The sequence below is a fragment of the Poecilia formosa genome, unplaced genomic scaffold, assembly GCF_000485575.1.
Source record: "Poecilia formosa unplaced genomic scaffold, Poecilia_formosa-5.1.2 Scaffold11, whole genome shotgun sequence".
NCBI classification, from domain to species: Eukaryota; Metazoa; Chordata; class Actinopteri; order Cyprinodontiformes; family Poeciliidae; genus Poecilia; species Poecilia formosa.
The window spans coordinates 441,517-462,503 of record NW_006799950.1 but is presented as its reverse complement, the minus strand read 5'-3'; the positions used below and the strand labels follow the sequence as shown (position 1 = coordinate 462,503).

Here is a 20,987-nt window from a genome sequence, read left to right as displayed (position 1 = left end):
GTAAAAAAATAAAATAAAAGTTATATACTACAGCTTTGATATGACCAAATTTCTTTCTTTTTTTACTTATAACTTATATTCATGGAGCGCTTTTCATTTAGTTAGACATAATACAGAACGTTTCACAGAGAAAATATGGACAGAACAATTGTGCCAGAAAATGGTAAATGATGTAAATAAAGTCCTTATCAGACAGAGCAAAATGTAGAACAGATGGACCACGTTTACAAGTGTGCATGTGGAGACAGATGCAAGCAGTTTGAAAACATTCAATTAATACTTTACTTTGGTTATAAAACAGTGATTATGACTTGGACATAAATTCGGTTCTTTCAGAACTTTTCCCCACCTACTTTTTTTTTTTCCAGACACTGATACGTTTAAAAGATGACGACTTCATGGAGTGACAGATTACAAAACTATGCAGACCTGCCAGCCAACATGGACGGCGTTGCCATGAAGAAGTACAGGAGGGAGCCCTACCACAGGTGAGGAGCTCATCTGAACGTCCAGGTGGAATGACGAGCACGATAAGAACTCTGGCGCTGTCAGCTTGTGATGGATAAGGCTGACTTTGCACATTTATATTATGTAATCCTGAGATTTAGATTCCTCTTTATCTATTATGTTTCACAAAACTGATAGAAAACTGATGAAACTATTTTATTGCGTTGTCTCATGAATCAAACTAACCAGTCTTAGTATACGTGCAATAAACATCTTGAAGATTGAATCCCTCTTTACTGAGCGAGTGTGATGATGCACAAAACTTGAAGGAAAAAAACACTTTAATAAATAGGTTAAAGACCGAGCCTTTTTAGGTTTTTGGTGTCTAATGTTTAAAGAAAGAACTGGTGGCCTAATTTTGAGTAAGATATCCAACAGTGTTTTAGAATTTAAAAAAAAAGAAAAGAGAGAGGGAGAAGAAAAGAACTGGAAGTGAATCAGAAAAGGGAAATCTGAGTCCTTTTCAGACCAGAACCTGAACCACAGCAGGTTTTCTTCTTCTGGTTGAAATGGTTTATTCTCAGAACCTCGTTTGGATCGCTGCCCAGCCGGTTTCTCAGTTCAGAAACGGGTAATCTCACACAACCTGCTGTTTACTCTGGGAAAGGCTCCCCAGACTGGCGGGGCTGACGGGGTGTTTGGACGTCTTTGTGGTTCCTCTTTCTGGATCACACTCGCCTAAGATGGATACAATAAAAAACAGTGAAAGTGAAAAGTCTCCCCTGCATATTTGTGCAGGAAACGATACATTTTTTTATTTTTATTTTTTTACTGGAATTCACATGGAAACACTGGACCAGAAAAATACAATGCTGATGGTGCACAGGAACTGTTAGGCAGCCTAATCGGATCGGGTCGATAAAGCCCGGTTCTGATTGGTTGACCGCAACGTCTTAATGGATTCTTTTTTGTGCCCTTTTCTTCCTGTCCGTCTGAGCCAGAGCTGCGTTCAGAGTTGGCAGAAGACATCACCAGGCCGTGGTGCGTTCGCTGGCCACCAGAAAAGCACAATTCTGCTACTTATTCCTCACCACCTTGTTTAGACTTCAGAGAGAATTTAAATTCATTTCTGCTAGATGAGATCTTCCTGTTGCTGGAGGGAGAAGCACATCATCAATGTAACCGTCTAAGGAATAAAATAAACAATCTGTAAAGTGATGTGGTTATTTAAGGATTATTTTATTCTTCTTTATGTAGGAAATACTTTGACCTGGATGGCAGATTTTGATCAGAACAGCTTCAGTTTCATAGAAACTCACCTTGGACGATTTAATTTGACCAGAACTGATGTTGTGGTGAATAGGGGTGCGCCGATAAATCTGCCGCAATTTCCTTAATTTTGGGAGACTGGCAATCGGCCGGTACTTGCATGAGAAATTGATTTTGTCTGCCGACGCAAACGTCTGAAAATCTTTTGCTTTGCCGTGAGAGCAGACTGGCTTACAGAACCACTCACCGGATCCGCATATGAGGATTTAGCAGTAGTCACTCCACTGACGCCAATTTAGCAACTTTCCGAAGAAAAGAGTTGGTGTTATCCAAAATTGTTATCGCCACGTCAGGCTTTTTAAAGATCGGTGATAAGCCAGAAAGCTGCAATCAGTGCACCCCTAACAGTGAAGGCATTTTAAAGTAGTAGGAGTAACTAACTGTGTGTAAAAGGTCAGAGATGAGAAGTTTGTATTTGCATTCTGCAATTTGACTCTGGATGGCTAGAAAATTAATTTCTGAATGGTTTCTTTTCATTTTTAGAAGCTAACCTTCACAACGTTTGCTCATCGATTGCCCATTTTGAAATGGCACCATGTTTTCTTTTGTTTGTTTGTTTCTTGCGCATTCATTAGCATATAGAAAACCACTGCTTCCATCATGTGGTTGAGGCAGCAAAACTAGAAGTCTGACTTAAAAGGCTGGTGGCTCGATATAATTCCTGAAATGGAGAGGTAGCAAGTCTGTGCTGCTCACTGGATGAAGTGTTTTTAAACGCAACGAGCCCAAACCAAAGTGTGCTTTCAGAGTGTTTAAGTTGGTTCTGACTCAAGACACTCAGATATATGCTCTCAAGCTAAAAAATGAAAAACGTTATACAGAAACACGCTCTTGTGGGCTGAGAACTCAGACACTGTGTTGAGTTTCTGTCAGACAAACTGGGTTATTGCCAGCTTTGATTGCATATTCAGTCATGTATTTCTTAAGGGCGGTTGTTTGGCTCTGTGCAGCTTTTCTTGCTGCCTGGTGGCAAATGTCATCAGGCTATTGGGCTCCAGGAAATGAAACGCATGAACCAGAACTTTGCTGTCGGTCAGCAAATATGTCTTGTTGAGACTGGCAGTGAATTGAAATGCATCGCTCCGTCCTTTATTTCGTCCAATCACTGTTGCCTCTGATAGTCTTCGCTCTGTGTGATGATGGGTGGAGGGGGAACTCGGCCTGTTGTGAGGAAACATCCATTCATGATTAGTATTTTACTGTGAGTGGCTGTTCAATGTTCAACTCGGAGGGTTGGGGGACAACGGGCGCCTTTGTTCCTCCCTGCCATCATATCACATCCCATGCTCAGAGGGTTTATAAAACTGTCACTAATCTGTTGGGTCTGTGTGTCCTGCCGGGGCAAAGGTCGCTCAGTCCACGACCCTGCCCCTCCCATCAGACGCACGCACATGCAAAGCAGCCACACATGCCATGGGGGACAACAGATATACGACGCTTTTGCGTAAGAAGTTCTTGAACGGTTCAAGCGTTTATGTAAATGGGACTGTTTGTCACACAGAGTGGCCGCCGGGGATCACATCACGACGGACGGATGACTTTGACCAGCACAGATAAAACTCCCAGAGTCCAATCGCCGCCTGCGTGAAATTAGAGAGGAGTGGAAAGAATCTGGCAGGGCGTCCCGCAGCTGCTTCCATCTACAGCTAAAGTAATTAAGGGCTTCTCTTGTACTCGCGGCCCATCGGAAATGTTTGTACGCCGTTGTCAGCAAGACCAAAGTCGAGGATGACTACAGTAATCAAGTCGCCCACACCCATTTTCAACATAGACGAGCTCAGGAGGAGCACGGATTATCCTTTATGGCCGTTCATTGCCTCCCACCGCCCTCCGGCTAAAGGTTACATATTAGATGTCATCCCCATAAAAATAGGAACAATTTAGATTGAAATCCTTGGCTCAAAGTGACTTTTAACCCCCGTAGCGCTCAGAATTGTTAAAAATAAAGTAGCACGCTGCTCTCTGATTGTTGAGCAGTAAATAATAAAGTGTTGAAGCAAATACTAAAGATTTTACCTCGTAATATTCAGGTGGTAACATTTGTATACGTTATTACTTAAATGGAGGGTGAAATCCATTGTTAAATGTATTGGGTTTCAACTTTTTATCTTAAACTTAAAATCTAAGCNAAAAAAAAGGATCAATCAGAAAAGGTCAGAAGTAGAAAAATAAAAGCCAGAAACTGGTATCGGGCAGAAAAGGCCTGATTGGTTTGTCTGTATGTAATGACTACAAATTAACCTTGTGACAGGGTTCTTTATTATTATTACTTTAAAATCCAAAAACTAAATCTTCAAAAAGCAGAAATATTTCAGAGAATAACCAAAGAATAGACGCTGCGTTAACTAGAGTACATCTGTTTGAGCTACAGGTGACGAAATCGCCTGGGAAACACTTTCGCTGGATATTTGTCAAAGTCTTCCGACAGCCTGGAGTGTGAATAATAAATGAGTCCAGAAGATGACTGATCTGAAGCTCACCTGTGTGTGTTCTGAGCCTCACCTGAGGAAAGCGAGCCGCTGTCGCTCGGGGCTCCGGCTCTCATGATCCTCCCTGACTTGGGATTATTCTAGATGTCTTTGAGGGGGCAGACAAACATCATCGCGCTGCTCAACAACAACAACCTCCCCCCCCCATCCCACCTGCCGACTGACAACAACAGAGAATGACGCGGAAGGGCCACAATGAGTTTTGCAAAAGGTCAGAAAATTTCTGAATGACAAGAAAGCAAAGAGTGAGGGAGGGGGCTGCCGGGGGGTGTTTATTGTTCAGGGTGCCAGAGCTTCACCGTGCAGCTGGAGCAGATCAGACCAACGCAGAGGCAAACTAATGTTTATTTCACTCAGAATGCACTGCCAGTCGTGTCTTGGACTAAACTCTAAATGGGAGCTTGTTCACTACGGATCTGCTGCCAGGTATTTCACAATGGATTCTTGGATTTTTCAACAGGATTATGTGATTCCGACTGGGAATCACATAAGCACAGAGTCAGCTTTGAGGTTATAAAAGAAGAAATCTTTCTAACAGCGGCTGATTTCTGTTTGTCTCTGTAACTGGATTAAGTCTCATTTCTGGCAGATTGAACTTTTGATTTGTTTAGTTTTCTGTAGTGGAGCTCTGTTGTATATTCAGCTAAATCAGGGCTGTTGAAGAGAGACGGGGTCTGTTCCCCTTAGGCTAGCGGTGCGGTTCCTCTGTGTCGGCATGGTTACGTAAACATGGCTACGTAAACATTGTGTTTCCACATTTGAAAGACGATTTCAGCAGTATTTTTCATTTACTCTTTATTATTTATATTTATAAGGAAATACAGTTGAAGCTGCCGTCTATTTTTCCTGGATTTCACGTGATTAATGACTTTCTTCAGTTTCTGTAGTTTAAAAGTTGATGATGATGTTAAATTTATAGACCAAGTGTTGCCAAGATGCTCTCTGCTCCATGTGCTAGAGAGCATCACAGTGGTCCAAGAACAGATACCTTTTTCATACTTTTGCAGTATTAGTCACTTTTTTATTCTCAGGAGCAAAATCCTTTTTGACTTTTAATGATTTATAGTAGAGTTTCTATAAAGTACACCTAGATTACAGTGAAATGCCAATAAATAACTGTGCAGTCTAATATTAGGAGGTCTGTTATCTAAACAATCAATGGAAGTAGAATTTAATTTTAAATTGGTAGCAGAAGAAGCAGATAAAATAAATAATATAACAGATGTGATTATTTATCCATCATTTATTAAAATATGCAGTCACAAGGTAAATATTTTAGTCGCTCAGATTTTGTTTGACTGCTTCGTTCATGCTTGTGACGTTGGAAAGTCGATGTAAGGAAATTCAGCTTTCTTGTAGAGTTTTTATATTTTCTAATGGTCCGTTTGTTAATCGTAACAATGTAACTTACATGTTTCCACCGTTTTGTTCATTTATTTCCTCAGAATCTTCGTCAATAGAAGCTTGGCAATGGAGAAGATCAAGTGCTTTGGTTTCGATATGGATTACACTTTAGCGGGTAAGTTAAATATTCATTGACGTGACTCATTTGCTTTTGCAAAAGCAGAGATAAAAAATATATATCTGATCAGCTATGATGAAATTGCACTTAATATTTGGAAGTAAAAACCTCCTATGTATCAAGTTTTATTTTTAGTATTGTTTAACTTTATATGTTTGGATTTATTTTTAAAACGTGTCCTTTGAAAATAAATAGAAAGATAAAATAGACTCTAGGCAGTTTCATGGTAAATAATGGATGAATTAATGAACGTCGCCTCAGCTCCAGATCCTGGTGATGTATTAAATTTCCAAAATGCCGAGGATCAGAAAAGGTTAGTTAAAGCGAGTTGTGTGAATATTTTGTGGGCCAAGCGTTTCTCCGTGTACCCTACCTTGTCGTTCTCTGACTTCGCTCCAGTTTTTTTGTACTCCACACGTCTAAAAATAAACGCTCACCGCCTTTGAAAAGCGGGTCACATTTGTTTGTGGGGCTCAGCAGCGGTGGCTCCCCTGAGGTAGGGATTCACTCGCGGATCCTCTGAGGCTCTGGAGGCCCTCGCCGCGTTTGGATAGCAGGAGATTTTCCAGATGCTCAGCTGTTGACGTGACTCATTTTATGGGAGCTTGTTACTAAGTGTTAATGTTTGCTAGAAGTGTGGCTATCGTGTATCTTTGGACAGTTTTCATCACTGAAGTCCCTCATCACTTTCACTGAATAGCTGCTGCCTAACATTGCCACCGGGTGACGGCAACAGGCTTTTTTTTATTTTATTTATTTTTTTTAGGAGCTGTTCACATTTGTTTACATTTGTATAAACAATGTTGTTTAAAGAAACAGAAAGGTGGATGTGATTTGCACTCCAAACAGTTCTGATATAACGTCTTCTTTTTTTGGCGTTTCCTGAATGTAGTGCTGTAAAAAGTATTTGCCCCCTTCCAGATTTATTCCATCTTTTCTTTTCTATCACGCTTAAATGTTTCAGATCTTTAATCAAATTTTGATATCAGACAAAAATAACCTTAGAAAACACAAATATCAGCTTCAAAAAATTTAATTTATTACAGGTTGTCCACATTTTTAAAAAGTCTAGAATACATTGATAACAAGTCTTAAATTTTGTCTGGACTAGACTTTTTAATTACATATTCTATTTTTATTTTTATTTTATTTTTTTAGACATTTTGAGACAATGAGACATCCTCATTGCGTGTGACTGGTTGAGGCTACCAGTAACTCACTGCTAGCATACCTTTGCTAGCTAGGTGTAAACCTACACCTACCTACCTGCTAGCTAGGTAGGTGTAAATACCTAGCTACCTGCTAGCTAGGTGAAAATACCTACTAGAGAGGCAGTAGCTAGTAGATATTGACACCTACTAGCTACTGCCTCACTAGTAGGGTTAGCTAGGTAGTAGCAGGGTGCCAGAGCTAGTAGGTGTAAATACCTACTAGCTAGCAGGTATGTACATAACATACATAAGATATGTTATTTATTGGCAGTTGGCTGAACAAAGTTCATACATTTCTGTGGAGATATAGGTCTTCATTACAGTCTTTAAACGTCTCACATTTGAGTTGGTGAAACTTGCAAAAAGCAAAAGAAAGGAAAAGCCATCCAAACCATCGTTTTGGATTCCCAGGGCCACACACAGATTTGAAGCAGCTAAATGTGTTTTTATTTTTAGTTTTACAAGCAGAACAATGTTGTGATCTAACTCCTAACTACCAGCTTATAAAGTGAAAACTCATTAAAGTTGGATCAGCTGCATAAGGACCAGTGAGACGGTCCTTTACCAAACCGCCCAATCAGAAGCCAAATTCAGTTTTATTTAAAGATCTGGGGAACATGGAGATCACACATTGCTACTGCATAAAGATTCCCAAATGTTTTTTTAGTCAAATATGGAAAATTACATTAAAATAGAAATGCAGTCTGTATTGTAGAAGAACCAGGTCCTCATCGTCAGATATAAACTGTTGGGTTAGGATCCTCTGAATTGTCGTTTATCTTGTATTGAAACTAAGAAATCTAACTTCTTATTGAGATTTTCTTAATTTAATATTTCAGTTTAAAGATAAATATCCCAAATATTCAATTTGTCACTGGCTTTAGTGACTAGTGTGAATGTGGATATTTGACCTCATTAGGTAAAAGATTGAACTAATTAGATTTTTGTCCTTTTTAAAGTGTGTTTGTCTCTTATTAAGATCACTTTGATTATTGCCTGCATAGATTTTTATGCAAATGTTTAATTTTTAAATTAGCCAAAGCTAAACATCCCAGCCAGCTAAGTATTGAAACCTGTATTTTTTTTTTTATTATTTATGTATTTGTTTACTAATTATTCAAAAAAAATGCATTTCTTTCCCGCATCCTATATGTTTTATATAAACATTATCAGAGCATTTTTTTGTATATCTTACAAAAAAGCTCTTTTATTCTGACAAATTTGCTTAACCTTATGAAAAAGTCAAACCTCAGTGAACTCTTAAGGGAACACCCCTCAAACATCACGTATTTGGTAACATTTTCTAAGCTAAATCAATATTAGATAGGTCAACCTCGCTTTATCTGTGCTGCTGCTGCTAACGGGAGCACGACACTGCAACAGTTGCACCAGCCTGTTTAGACCCAGATTGCATTGAGATGCTATCAGCTTTGTCCTAGTTTTCCAGCAGACTTTGGGCTTAATGTCGGCCCCCGAGGCGGTGCCGGAGTCTTCGTATTTTTCCACAGTGGGCCTCACCGTGTCCTGGTTCTAAAACCAAGGCCTTCATTTGCACACTGATGGAAACAGATAAATTAAGACGCATATTGTTAGCTCCTTAAAATAGACGGTTATGTGACATGGTTCAGTCGCTGTGTCCCCGTTTGGGAGCCTTGGATTAGGTGGTGTGTTTGGAGAGCGGTGCGGGTTGTTTACCTTCTGGATGATGGGTGTGCGTTACATTCGGGCCTGAGCTGACCTGGCCTACAAAACCCCGGGGAGACGACACAGCGCTCAGCAGTGAGAGCGGTGGGCCTATAATTATCTGGCAATAATCTGATCAAGAATGTGATCGGACGTATTTGTGAAGAGGAAGTCATGTCTCTCCGTGGCTCTAAGCAGGTTCTGTTTGTGTGTATCTAATGAAAGCAGAAGAAATGTGAGCTACATCTGGTTAGCACGGACCTCAGGAGAGCAGAAATGCTACACTGTCAAGCACGCAACAAGAAACAGTAATATAATAACAGGCCGCACCCAAATTATGCAACCATGAACTTCCAATCTGATTATGTTGTTGTTTTTTGGTGGACCCTTCGTTGTACCAAAATCAGAAGCTTTCTGTCAACACAGATTTGAATGAGGATGTAAGTAAAGTGGCTCAATAACTCTCTCCCATCACGCTAAATATCTGAAATGGCATCAAGTGACTTCAGTTACTTGTGAAAAGATGCTCTGTTGCTTTGAGAAGTTTTAAAGAAAGGCATGTTTTTTTTAATTACCAAGAAAAAAAAGTTATTTACATTACTGATGGCCTGAATACTAACGCTAAAAGCTGGAGCTAACTCATCTTTTATTCAGTCAGTCCTCCAGCTGCCAAGTGACCAAACCAACAGTGCCATGGAAAAGTGTCATTTTGCAGATTTTTTTTATTTTTTATGACTTTATATTGCCATGTTTTATAAAATAAAAACAAAACTCAATAAAAATCCCTTTTGCCCTGACAGTTTTATTTATTAAAGGGGAAAGCAATCCAGAACAACCGTCTCACTGTAAGAAAAGTAGTTTTCTCCTGATCCTAGTAAACGGATTGCGATTAATGCCAACAAGTCTTTTTATGTCACCGTTGAGGAATTTTGGTCCTACTTTTCTTTGGAGAATCACTTAACCAGGACCTTTCTGACAAAAGAACTTCGTATTTCTGCAAAGCATTGCAGAAAACATGCAGTCAATAGTCTGCATTGACTGCATTGCATTGATTATAAGGATTTAAAAAACTTTTGAAGTAATTTGAGTTTGAACTTAGCCTGCCTGTGGAATGGAAACCTTGTTAAAATGGGAGTATGTGTTTCATTGGAGTTGTGGAGGTGTGCAATTATGTTTCAAGTTTACAATAAAAAAAATAAACATAGTTATGATAGATGGCCAGCCTGATTGACCTTTCATTCAGCCAGTACTGATTGTACTTGTGTGAGGGAACGAGCACACTCGGTGAAACCACTGAACTAAATACAGAGAGTGATGATGGCAAAGGTGATCGAGGGGAAACGACTCTCAAAATAGATGTTTTTTTTTAGTTTTTTTCTTTTTTCCCAGTTGTTTCGTGTTTTGCTTTGTACCTCGGACTTTCAAGAGGATTATGACAAGTGAGCCAGGAGGAGTGGATTGGGATGTTAGCAGCAGCTCTGGGCAGTGAGCCCAAACCCTGAGTTTACTGTGAGAAAAACAGAGGAGAGGAGGGGGCAGCCGAGCTGCAACACACTGCATGATTATAATGCAGGAAGAGGCTTGTTCTTACGGAGAGTTTTACTTGATCCAAAAATTAGCTAGTTTTCTTCAGCGCGGGTCTTTTTTTTTAGCTTGCTGCTGTGTGTTTTTTTTACAGAACACTGCAGATGTTTTTCTGTTTGCTGTCCTCCCACTTTACTGCCCCCTTAAGAATCATCAACCAGTTCAGCTCCCCTGGGTCCTTCCTCCCTGCGCCCCACTGGGAGCCCGACAACACACAGAACATTCTTTCTTGCGTATTTATAACATCTGATATATTCCTATTTCCCCCCACCCCGGCCTAAGAAAGCATTTTAATCTTGTTCCAGCCTTTTCTTAGTATCAGCCTGTGTTTGTATTTCCAGAGTATGGTGTAAATACGGAGTGCGGGCGATGATGAGGAAGAGCTTCATCAGTCTCCACAGAGCTCTCATGAACTGCAGATGAAATTTTAAGGCCTTATTATTTTCACACTCGATCAGCTTTCTTTGCGGAGCTGTGCGGCCGTCTAGAGGGGAAGGATCCGCTGGAGAGTGAAAACATGTCAACAGAATAATGATATCAGACTCTGTCTTTTGGGCGCAAGTTAAAATTGGAAACATTGCATCAGGACTGAAATGATTAATTGTGACGAATCAATTATTGATGTAATTGCCAACTAATCTAGTAATTGATTAAATGTTAACTAGTGTAAACTAAAAAAAAGTCAATATGCTGAAAGAACAACATACTCAGAGTAGTTATTAGGCCCAAACTGTACAAAAATATATACAGTTTGCATTTAAGATAAAATAAATAAAAACTAACCCAGAACTCTTTAATTGGCATAGTGTTAGCTTCACTTGGTTCAAAATCTTTAAAAATAAATAAATAAATAAAATATCTCGTATGAGGCACGTTTTGCCATCCAATCATTTATCATTTAATCGCTAAATATGAGAAGCAAAGGCCTCCTGCAAGCTAAACAAGCTACAATTGTTTTAGGAGCTTCTTTAGCCTTGCACAGCTTTAGCCGTGCTCAGTATCTTCTTTTAATTTTCAAGCTTATCTTGACAGTATTCTCTCACCCCCTACTGGTGTAGCATTGGTACTTCAGCAATCTTGGTTTAAATAGCATAGATCATATCTTTTCAGTCCAAATCTCAATCAGACAAATTGTTGTTGTTTTTTTTTTTAGCCAGAAAGCTAAATAACTTTAGTTGGATTCATCACTTCTAATTATTCTAATAGGGGAAACGCATTGAGACATTAAAAGACTTTTTGTTTCAAAGTTTCAGTTCATAGCTTCATAATTTGAACACTAAATGTCAAACATTAACAAAATAAAAGAATGTTGCAGATAGAAAATCAAACACAAACCTGTTCTGTTTCTGTTCAACAGTACTGTAAATCTATTAAAATGTGCTAACCTAAATATTTGTGCGTTTTGATATTTAGTCTACAAGTCACCTGAGTACGAGTCGTTGGGCTTTGAGCTGACGGTGGAGAGGCTGGTTTCCATCGGTTACCCCCAGGAGCTGCTCAGCTTCGTCTACGATCCTTCATTTCCCACCAGGTCAGACCAAACTGGACACAACAAGAGCTGACGGCCGACCCGCTCATCCCCCTTTTTCCTTAAATACCGAATGGTTCCTGTTAAACTGTAAAATGAGATGTTAAGCAAAGCATTATTCAAGTCCCGCCACATAGTCTCAGTTGGATTTAGGTCCGGACTTTGACTGGGCCGTTCTAATAGATGAATATGCAGGAAGGTGAACCTCCTCCCAGAGAAGCTCTATTTGTACTCAGAATAATTTTCTCTCTTAATTTACTCTGTGAAATTTCAAAAGCTTGTGATCTTGTTTTGTGATTTAACTCTGCTTTAAACTCCTCCACTACTGTATCTCTGTGTGTGGGTGTGTCTGATTAAAGGGGGGCAGACTATAAGTGCACACTGCATTTTTCATATTGTCAGTTGTAGTGTTTTTTTTTCCCATTTGTGTCATTTCCCTGCCGCATCACAGTTATTCACTACTTGCTGATTGTCTATCACAAACAGTCCCAAGAAAGTAAAGTTTTTGGCTTTTGCTTCCCCTTCCTCTTCAGAGGCCTTGTGTTTGATACCATGTATGGAAACCTACTGAAGGTTGATGCTTATGGCAACATCCTGGTTTGTGTCCACGGGTTTAACTTCCTCCGAGGGTAAGCAGCTTTCCATTCTGCATCTCAGAAATAAATATATATATATATATATTTATATATAAAGTAAATATATTTTTCTTTCTCTCTCTCTGTTTTTTTTCTCCCAGTCCTGATATCCGTGAACGATACCCCAACAAGTTTATCCAGAGGGACGACACAGAGCGCTTTTATATCCTTAACACACTCTTCAACCTGCCAGGTAAGGCTGGTGGAGACTGCTCCAGAAAATTTACTCCCAAGTAAAACTCTGACTGACTTAATTTTCATTTTATTTTATTCTTTTAAAGAAACCTACCTTTTTGCTTGTCTTGTGGACTTCTTCTCCAACTGTGACCGATACACAAGGTAAGAACGTCTCTGCCAGGCTGCACGTCGCGCAACAACAAGTTTCTGAGTTCTGCATGTTGACACAGAGACATTTGCAAGCCACTCAGGGGCGAGAGCAAATGGCCCAAAGCATGGGAGCGTCCTGGTGTCCTAAAGGCTAATGTCAGCTAATTCTTATTAAACGGTTTCCTCCTGGGGCTTCAGTCAGACCTGTTTTATTTTTAATAGAGTTACAGAATTAATACCAGACAGTAGGCGCATGGATCCTTGTCAGATTAATAGCAGTAAAAGGAAATCTCACTAACTATCCACATAAAATGAAATAATCTCCCACAATCTTTTTAGCACTTCTGTAAAGGAGGATTAATGGCCTGTAATTGATTTTTAATTTCTTTTGAGAATGTAATCTGGAATGGCTGCATGTCCTTTGTCCTCTGAAACCTGGTTGTTGGTCTTTTAGGGGGAGAATGCTTTCCTGTTTGGCTGGGGACCCTCCAACAAGGGAAGGCTATCCCATTTAAAAGCAAACAAAAAGAAACAAATGTCATGTTTTTAAAGACCCTCTGTAAAGATATGGCCTGTCCGACGGCTGTGCGCGTGTCTCTCTCTCCCCCTCCCCCCACTCTAGCTGTGAAACGGGCTTCAAGGACGGCGACCTCTTCATGTCCTACAAGAGCATGTTCCAGGACGTTCGGGACGCGGTGGACTGGGTTCACTTCAAGGTAAAGTTCATTGATTTAAGTAACATTATTATTTTCAGCATGCCAGAACATGTCGTGTTACACGTTTTCCTTTGCTCTTTTCAGGGAACGCTGAAGGTGAAAACTGTGGAAAACCTGGAGAAGTACGTAGTGAGAGATGTGAGTACTTTGCATGCAGCAGGTGTCCGCTGCTGCGAGAGCCACACACATTGTGTCACGTTCTTTGTGAAGATGCTTAAAGCTTTTTTTTCTCTCTCTCTCTTTTCTCTCCTCTCTGTTCCCATCAGGGGAAGCTCCCACTTCTCCTGAGCCGGATGAATGAAGTGGCCAAGGTTTTCCTGGCTACCAACAGCGACTACAAATACACAGACGTGAGTGCAGACGGCTAACCGTTTAGACGAAAACAACAAAAATGTTTTTTTTGGGTTTTTTTTATTATTGTTAGTTGTTATTCGATTTTTGATTTACATCCAAACACTTTTTCCCCTCACAGAAAATCATGACTTACTTGTTTGACTTCCCCCACGGCCCAAAGGTAGGAACGATTTTGCTGAGATTGCAGGTAGAAAGTAAAAAACGTGTCACTTTACTGTCGGTATTTTGGTAACTCGTGTGGTTCGTTCCACAGTCCGGCACCGCTCACAAGCCCTGGCAGTCCTACTTCGACCTGATCCTGGTGGACGCCAGGAAGCCCGTCTTCTTCGGGGAGGGAACCGTCCTCAGACAGGTCGACACGGTGAGCGGACACGAAGCAGGACTCTGACTCTGTGACCACATCAGATTGTCCTCAGCGTTTGGACAACTTATAATTTTTGAAAGCAGGTTTCCTCTAAATAAAGTCAAAGCGAAAACAGTTAATGCAATTTGCGTCCAAATGCGAAAGAAACCAGTCCAGTCGTTAACTTTAAAAACACAAATGTGTTTAGTCTGATGAAGATCTTTACTTGGGTGATTTTTAATTTTATTTGCGTCCTCGATCCAGACCACAGGACGTCTAAAGATTGGAACCTACACAGGACCTCTGCAGCACGGCATAGTGTACTCAGGAGGTGAGACGATTTTCAGTGTTGCTGCTTATTGCTTCTTATTTTTAGCATTAAAGGGCCGGAGGCGTCATTAATGAACATGTTATTACCCTAAGGTTCCTCAGACATCGTGTGCGACCTGCTGGGGGCCAAAGGGAAGGACATTTTGTACATCGGGGACCACATCTTCGGAGACATCCTCAAGTCTAAGAAGCGTCAGGGCTGGAGGACGTTCCTGGTGATTCCTGAGCTGGCGCAGGAGCTGCACGTTTGGACCGACAAGAGCTGTGAGAGAGAAACACTGTTTGGATTTCATCCTTCGGTGCCACGAGAACTTCAAAATAAAACCCGAGTCAAAATTCCTAGACAACCTCAAAGAGCCAGAAGGCGTCGGCTGCAATTTCTTCTTTTTCTGCAAAAAAACTAATTACTAAGTGATTCGATCTGAATAGACTTTAATACTAGACAAACTACAAAATCAATAAAGCTAAGTAAAAGTTGATTATGTCACAAGCTGGAAAGTTTTGCATCTTTTTTTTTTTTTTTTTATTTAATTCAACCAAGACTGAAAATGACCAAATTTATACCAAACTGCTTTTTAATATAAATCTGTATAAAAATAAGGGAGAAACCGTCACACACTGTTAAACTTACAGACCTTTAATAATGAAACGTGAATTACATTTACCAGGTTGCAATATTTTAACATTAATAATGTTTGAAATGCATTTTAACATAAATATATATATGCATGCAGCCTGTTTAACGGTCCAGGTTTTAAAATACTAGTCAACGTATGATCGAATTGATGCTGATTTTAATGTTTTACCATTAAGTGTGTTGACCTTAAACCATATTTGTTTCAGATAATAAACTAGAGTCGCATCATGGCAACAACATGGAAGGTTAGAGGTTAAAACGGTTTATTTGATTCATTTAATTGGGACTGGTCTTTGTACTTTAAAAAAAATGAAAACTATTTACAAATATTTACAGTACAGTCATTATTGTCACTGTACGTATTTTGCTTAAAATGTTCTAAACACTTGATATTGTTTTGGTAAATGTTTTTACTTGGATATCATTCATATTTTTGTCTCCATGTTTAGCTCTGATGCTAGTTAAAAAAAACCCCAAGGATTTTATTTTGCATTTATGTTTTTTTAAGAACACATTTTTGTTTGCAAGGGATATTTGATGTGACGTTATTAGAGGGTGAAGGGTTAAGTCAACAGAGAACATCCTCATCAGTGACACTTTGCTTCTCCTTTTATGTTTCGCAGCGCTATTCGAGGAACTTCAAAGCCTGGACGTTTTCTTGGCAGAGCTGTACAAGTAAGAGCTGTTCCCCTTTGGCCTCTTTTCGTCCACTTCCTGTCTCGAACATACCCCCACCCCCCTGTCCTCCCGTCCCGGCCGTCCCCACCACCGCCTCTGCTGCACTTTGCTCTCCGCGGCCCGCCCGTGTGAAGGCATGCGCGCTGAGAGAACAACGGGGTCAATAGGGTGAAGAGTGGAGGGGTCGGCCCACGCAGGCCACCTGATAACCACGTTTGCCTGCCGTATTTATAGCCCGCCACGGCTCGCTGTTACATCGCCTCCTTGACTTCCTACGTTTCAGCGAACTGATATGCGTTTCCGCCCCACGCCCTCGACCCTGAACTCATCGTCTTTCTCCTCGTCTTTCCTCAGAAATCTGGACAGCAGCAGCAACGAGAGGCCCGACATCAGCACTATTCAGAGACGAGTCAAGGTACGGCCCCGTGTTGCTGTTTTTAACCCCTGCACCATCTTTGTCCCCGAGCTTTTAACGCCAAGCTGGAGAGTTAGCGCCCTACATTCTCCCGACGCCTCCTCCTTAGATTGTTTCCGTTTGGCCGTTTTCACCGATTCAGAATAAAAGGCAACGTTTCTTCTTCTCGTTTCCTCCTTTCAGAAAGTCACGCACGACATGGACATGTGCTACGGCATGATGGGGAGCCTTTTCCGCAGCGGCTCCAGACAGACTCTGTTCGCCTCCCAGGTGATGCGTTACGCCGACCTGTACGCCGCCTCCTTCATCAACCTGCTGTACTACCCCTTCAGCTACCTGTTCAGAGCCGCGCACGTGCTGGTGAGTGTCCGACCGGAGGGAGACAGAACCTTGAGGTCACTCCAGGTCCACTGGTACTGATGCAAACCTGCAGCTCAGCCTGTGGAGTTTAAGCTCCAATAGAAGCTGAAGTTTGTATTTCTGCTCATGTAAAGACTTTGTTTTGATTTCTATTTAAGTATTTAAGCATTTAATTTGAGCAACAAGGTCAATTACCTTAAAACAAATGGATTTGATCGATGTGATGAATATTTTTATTCCAATTATTGTTATTATTGATCTATAAAATTTGAATAAGAGTGGGTTTATATTTTAAATGTTATTGAAATTGGGTGATTTTCTTTTTTCTTTTTTTTTTTTGTTAAATTTGTTTTAGTTTTGTTTTTTCTCAGGCCAGTCAGGTGTATAAAGTGTAGGTGAGAAATTTTCAAGACGTAAAATTTGCATTTTTAATACTATAATAAGAATAAGAAAAATATCAGCTCTCGAAATAATACAGAACAACTGGGGTGTTAGGAAAGATCAGGTTTTAGATGGGTTAGCTGTGTTCAGGGAAACGACAGCTCTTGGGTAGAAACATTTTTTTTAGTCTGTTAGTCTTTGACTTTATTGTCCTGAAACGTCTCCTTGAGGGCAGGAGTTTGAAGACATTGTTAATACTAATAATATTGTTTAATAGAAAACCGAAACGGTGATCTTTAGCTCATTTGTGACGCTGGAAAAGATTTAAAACTTCACCAACGAACTCTGGATTTTAAACATCTGCTAACCATAATTTCCTCGTTTCTCCATTAAATATTTGCTCGATGTCCCTCAGATGCCTCACGAGTCAACGGTCGAGCACGCCCACGTGGACATCGACGTGGAGTCGCCGCTCGCCACGCGCAACCGCTCCCAGTGCAACGACTGCAAGGACGTGGAGTGCAAACGCAACCACCTGACCCGCTCCTTCAGCGAGATCAAGCCTCCCAACCTGTTCCCCCAGACGCCCCAGGAGATCACGCACTGCCACGACGAGGATGACGACGAGGAGGAGGAGGAGGAAGAGTAATAAAACACCCTGCAGAGTTGAGCCATGTTCCTGTTCCCCGTCGCCTTACGTTTCCTTATAGAGTCGAATGGTGATCTCGAGACGGGAAGGAGAAACGCCTACTGTGTGCGTTTGTGTGTACTTACATTTACTGTCAATGTAAATCGATGCACATGGACACGCAAACACACACACACTCGAGAGATTTCTAAGAAAAAAAAAAAATATTCGAAGGACCATTAGGAAGAAGAGATCACACTCATATGTCAGAAGAATAACACGCATGCTCGACTCTCAAAACGAAAAAACAAAAAAAGCCACCCTGAGCAATCATTTCATGAAACGCTAGTTTTTAACGTATTTTTATAACCAAATAATGTTTACGCTGTAATCCTGCAAATACGGTTGTTATACTATACCTCTCACTATGAGACAAGCTAACAGGGAATGCGCGGGAAAATCGTCTTGACTGTTGAAAACAGACATTTTCCTGCTGTTTGGGAACAACGTTTTTAATCCGTCTAGCTTGTTTTCTAACTCGTGCATGAAGAACTGAATCTTCCCCGCGGGCAGTAGGGATCGGTTTTCCTAAACCTCAGGATCTCGATGTGCGTCGGGGTCAGTGGGGAGTTGAGGACGTAGTACTGTAGTCTCTGCAGGAGCCCTGACATACTGTAGTGGTTACGTAACTCGCCACATGGCAGACGACTTGTTATAGCTGCGTCACAACAAGCAGGCCGACCCACACCGTTTCATTTTGGTTTGGTCTTTTTGGAAGATGAAGTTTGAACGTTGTATTACACTATTGATGAGAAACGGACTCGCTCGGAGTGAAGGGATTTCTTTTTGTTGTTTTTTTTTTTATTTTTTTTTTTTAAGGTGCCACTATGTGAAGTTCTTCAGTGTATGAAGGTGTTTTTATCGTCACATATGCAGAGTCCTCAGTATCAGTTATCAAAGGAAACGTGCAGGCGGTGTGTGTACAGTATTCCTCTGTCTGCCTAGTAACACTGTGATCATTAGGGTTAAAGCTGTGGTACTTGATTTTAATTTGAAAAAATAAAAGAGAGAGAGAGACCAGACTCTTAAAAATTATTATCCCATACTAGCATTGCTGTGTTAATGTTTGTAATCTTTGGTTGGGAAAAATATACTTTAAAAAACTAGGTTTCAGTTATGATTCAAGTGCAGTTTTGCGCAAAGATCTATGGTTTTGTTCCCTTAAAAAGAAAAAAAACATTTATTTTTTTTTACCGACAGACGGTCCGGCTCCTCCTCCTCCTCCTCCTCATACTTGGCTGTGTGACTCTGCAGCGTCAGCAGCTTGAAGCCCAAAAGCCCGTCTATGCAGTGAGCTTCAAGCACCAGATCACTGCAGCCGCCCAGCCTTCCCCAACATAAAACTAGATGCTCACTTTCCCTGGTTTCACAGATTTCAGTAAAATTTACCTATTCGGGTTGTTCTAACCACCTTTTATCCTCCATCCTGTGATGCGTTTTTAAATTCGGATTTCTCAGCTGCTTTAGTCTCGATTTGTCATTGGCTGGCAACTGATGGCAAGTAAGTTTCTGTTCGCAGGAATGTTTTGTCTTTGTGATGTGATAATCGCCCGATCGCAGGGCGAACTCCTAACGCCGTCACCACCGTTTCCCCTCAGAATACAGTGGAGAAATTTCTCCCAAACTACAAGTAAAGAAAAATTGTCAATTCCAACATTTACTTGTGGAAAATGAGATAGATAAGGTTGATTTGGACCTTGAATTCTTCAGATTGAACGGGTTCATCTTGAAATAACACAACGCTAACATTTTACCTGGAGGAGAGCCGAGGAATCACTGCTTGGTGGAATAAACCAGACTTTTCGTTATTTTAACAGTAAGAAATTATTTTGGCTTCATTGGGTAAATGTGTTGCTTTAAGCAATAAGATCCAGTTTAAATGTTTGTCCAAACATGACGATATTATGAAAGCTTTGGTATGTTGGTCGAAGTTTCCAAACACCTGTGATCAATGGAGCTGAATTGAAACTATGACTAAAAATGCAGAGAATAGTTTTTTGCGAGATGGTGACTGTATCACAGCTTCTGGAGATTTTATTTTATTTTATTTTATTTTTTTTACTTTGCTTACTAAATGCTAAATGTCCACTGACATTTCTCCAGGGATCTTGCTCATTTTTACTCCACAGACAAAAAAATAAATAAAAAATCTTCAGTGGTGATTAGATTTGATTAAAGTTTTGCACGCAGAGGGAATGTGTTGCTGGGAAAATAAGTTTTCAGGGTTTTAAACCTAGGTTTAACTGGGTTTAAAATGGTATTAGTGTTCATGTGAGTGTTGAAGCAGACTGCCTGGACTTCATTTTCCCTTTCCTAACATGCTACGTTTTCAGGTTTTATTGAAATTGTACGGCTCTGATCATTTTGGCCAGGAAAGGAAAGGTACATTTAATCTATTCTTGGTTTTTCCATATTTGGTTTGGTTTGGTGTGAGCTGGAGGGATGTGAATGTTTTTATTTTTTGTTTTTTGTTTTTTTAGCTTAAAGTGTCACTTCTGTATTTGATGTTGATAGGAAAGATCACAGCTGTTTGTATTCTTTTTTTCTTACAAAGAAATCTTTTTTTTTTTGTTTTCATCTTTGCAGAAGTGGGCATGTTGCAGAAGGCATCTGTAAAGCTAATGATGAAAGTTGCATAAACTTTCATCAGTTTATATATATATATATATATACACATAACTGCAGTTGGTGTCCATTCTCACTCGACGGTTATTTTGTCTCTAAAAAAGAGACATTGGAGGTTTTCCCAGTGTGTCAGCGTAGTTTACACTCATGAAACGGCAAACCTGTACAGAAAATCTTAAGTCAGAGGAAGTGGGGTTAGCATGAAAAGTACAATTACTATATTAGCTGAGGTTCTTATTTTTCTAAATAAGTATTTTTAAATGGTCTTGGTTTAAAGAACTGTAGATGGACCTTTTTTATTTTATTCAAAATAACTTTTTATTTTCTTTTTTTTAACCCTACCACATAAGTGTAATGTTCAGACCTTACTAATAAAGCCTTGTGAAGAGCATTAGGCTATAGGAGGTTATTTTTTTCCATCCTTGTGTTGCTCAGAAACATTAACAGCCTCCCCACATTTTCTAAACTGTCCTTTTGTTTTTATGCATATCGGATTATGTTCCTCTGAACAGTGTTTGTTTCCTGAAATGTTCCTTTAGACTGTATATTGAAATCATTACATGAAAATCTAGAATAAAGATAGTTTTTCATAATTTGTGGCTCTGGTTTTGTTGGATATTGAGGGGAAAATGATGAAATGTTGCTCTTAATGCTCAGAGGATGTACGGAGGTTGACTGAACAACAGTGGCAGCTTCTTCATAATG

General features: G+C 40.1%; 1 protein-coding gene across 3 annotated transcripts in view; it reads left to right on the top strand.

The window, feature by feature from the left end:
• Positions 1–20,873, top strand: part of nt5c2b (5'-nucleotidase, cytosolic IIb) — a 24,066-nt gene extending 3,193 nt beyond the window's left edge. Inside the window, exons 2-19 of one of the 3 annotated variants that reach the window (XM_007543137.2) lie at positions 369–488; positions 5,711–5,784; positions 11,679–11,796; positions 12,327–12,422; positions 12,530–12,621; positions 12,710–12,767; positions 13,210–13,251; positions 13,378–13,471; positions 13,556–13,609; positions 13,738–13,821; positions 13,944–13,985; positions 14,079–14,186; positions 14,433–14,499; positions 14,592–14,762; positions 15,759–15,810; positions 16,168–16,228; positions 16,412–16,588; positions 17,385–20,873. In XM_007543137.2, the coding sequence (XP_007543199.1) occupies positions 388–488; positions 5,711–5,784; positions 11,679–11,796; positions 12,327–12,422; positions 12,530–12,621; positions 12,710–12,767; positions 13,210–13,251; positions 13,378–13,471; positions 13,556–13,609; positions 13,738–13,821; positions 13,944–13,985; positions 14,079–14,186; positions 14,433–14,499; positions 14,592–14,762; positions 15,759–15,810; positions 16,168–16,228; positions 16,412–16,588; positions 17,385–17,618 (1,725 nt within the window). In that variant the 5' untranslated portion in view covers positions 369–387 and the 3' untranslated portion in view covers positions 17,619–20,873. Of the gene's footprint in view, positions 1–368; positions 489–4,608; positions 4,692–5,710; positions 5,785–11,678; positions 11,797–12,326; positions 12,423–12,529; positions 12,622–12,709; positions 12,768–13,209; positions 13,252–13,377; positions 13,472–13,555; positions 13,610–13,737; positions 13,822–13,943; positions 13,986–14,078; positions 14,187–14,432; positions 14,500–14,591; positions 14,763–15,758; positions 15,811–16,167; positions 16,229–16,411; positions 16,589–17,384 lie in introns of those variants that run through there. The other 2 variants (XM_016666277.1, XM_007543150.2) reach the window with 2 other exon arrangements.
• Positions 20,874–20,987: the final 114 nt, after the last annotated feature.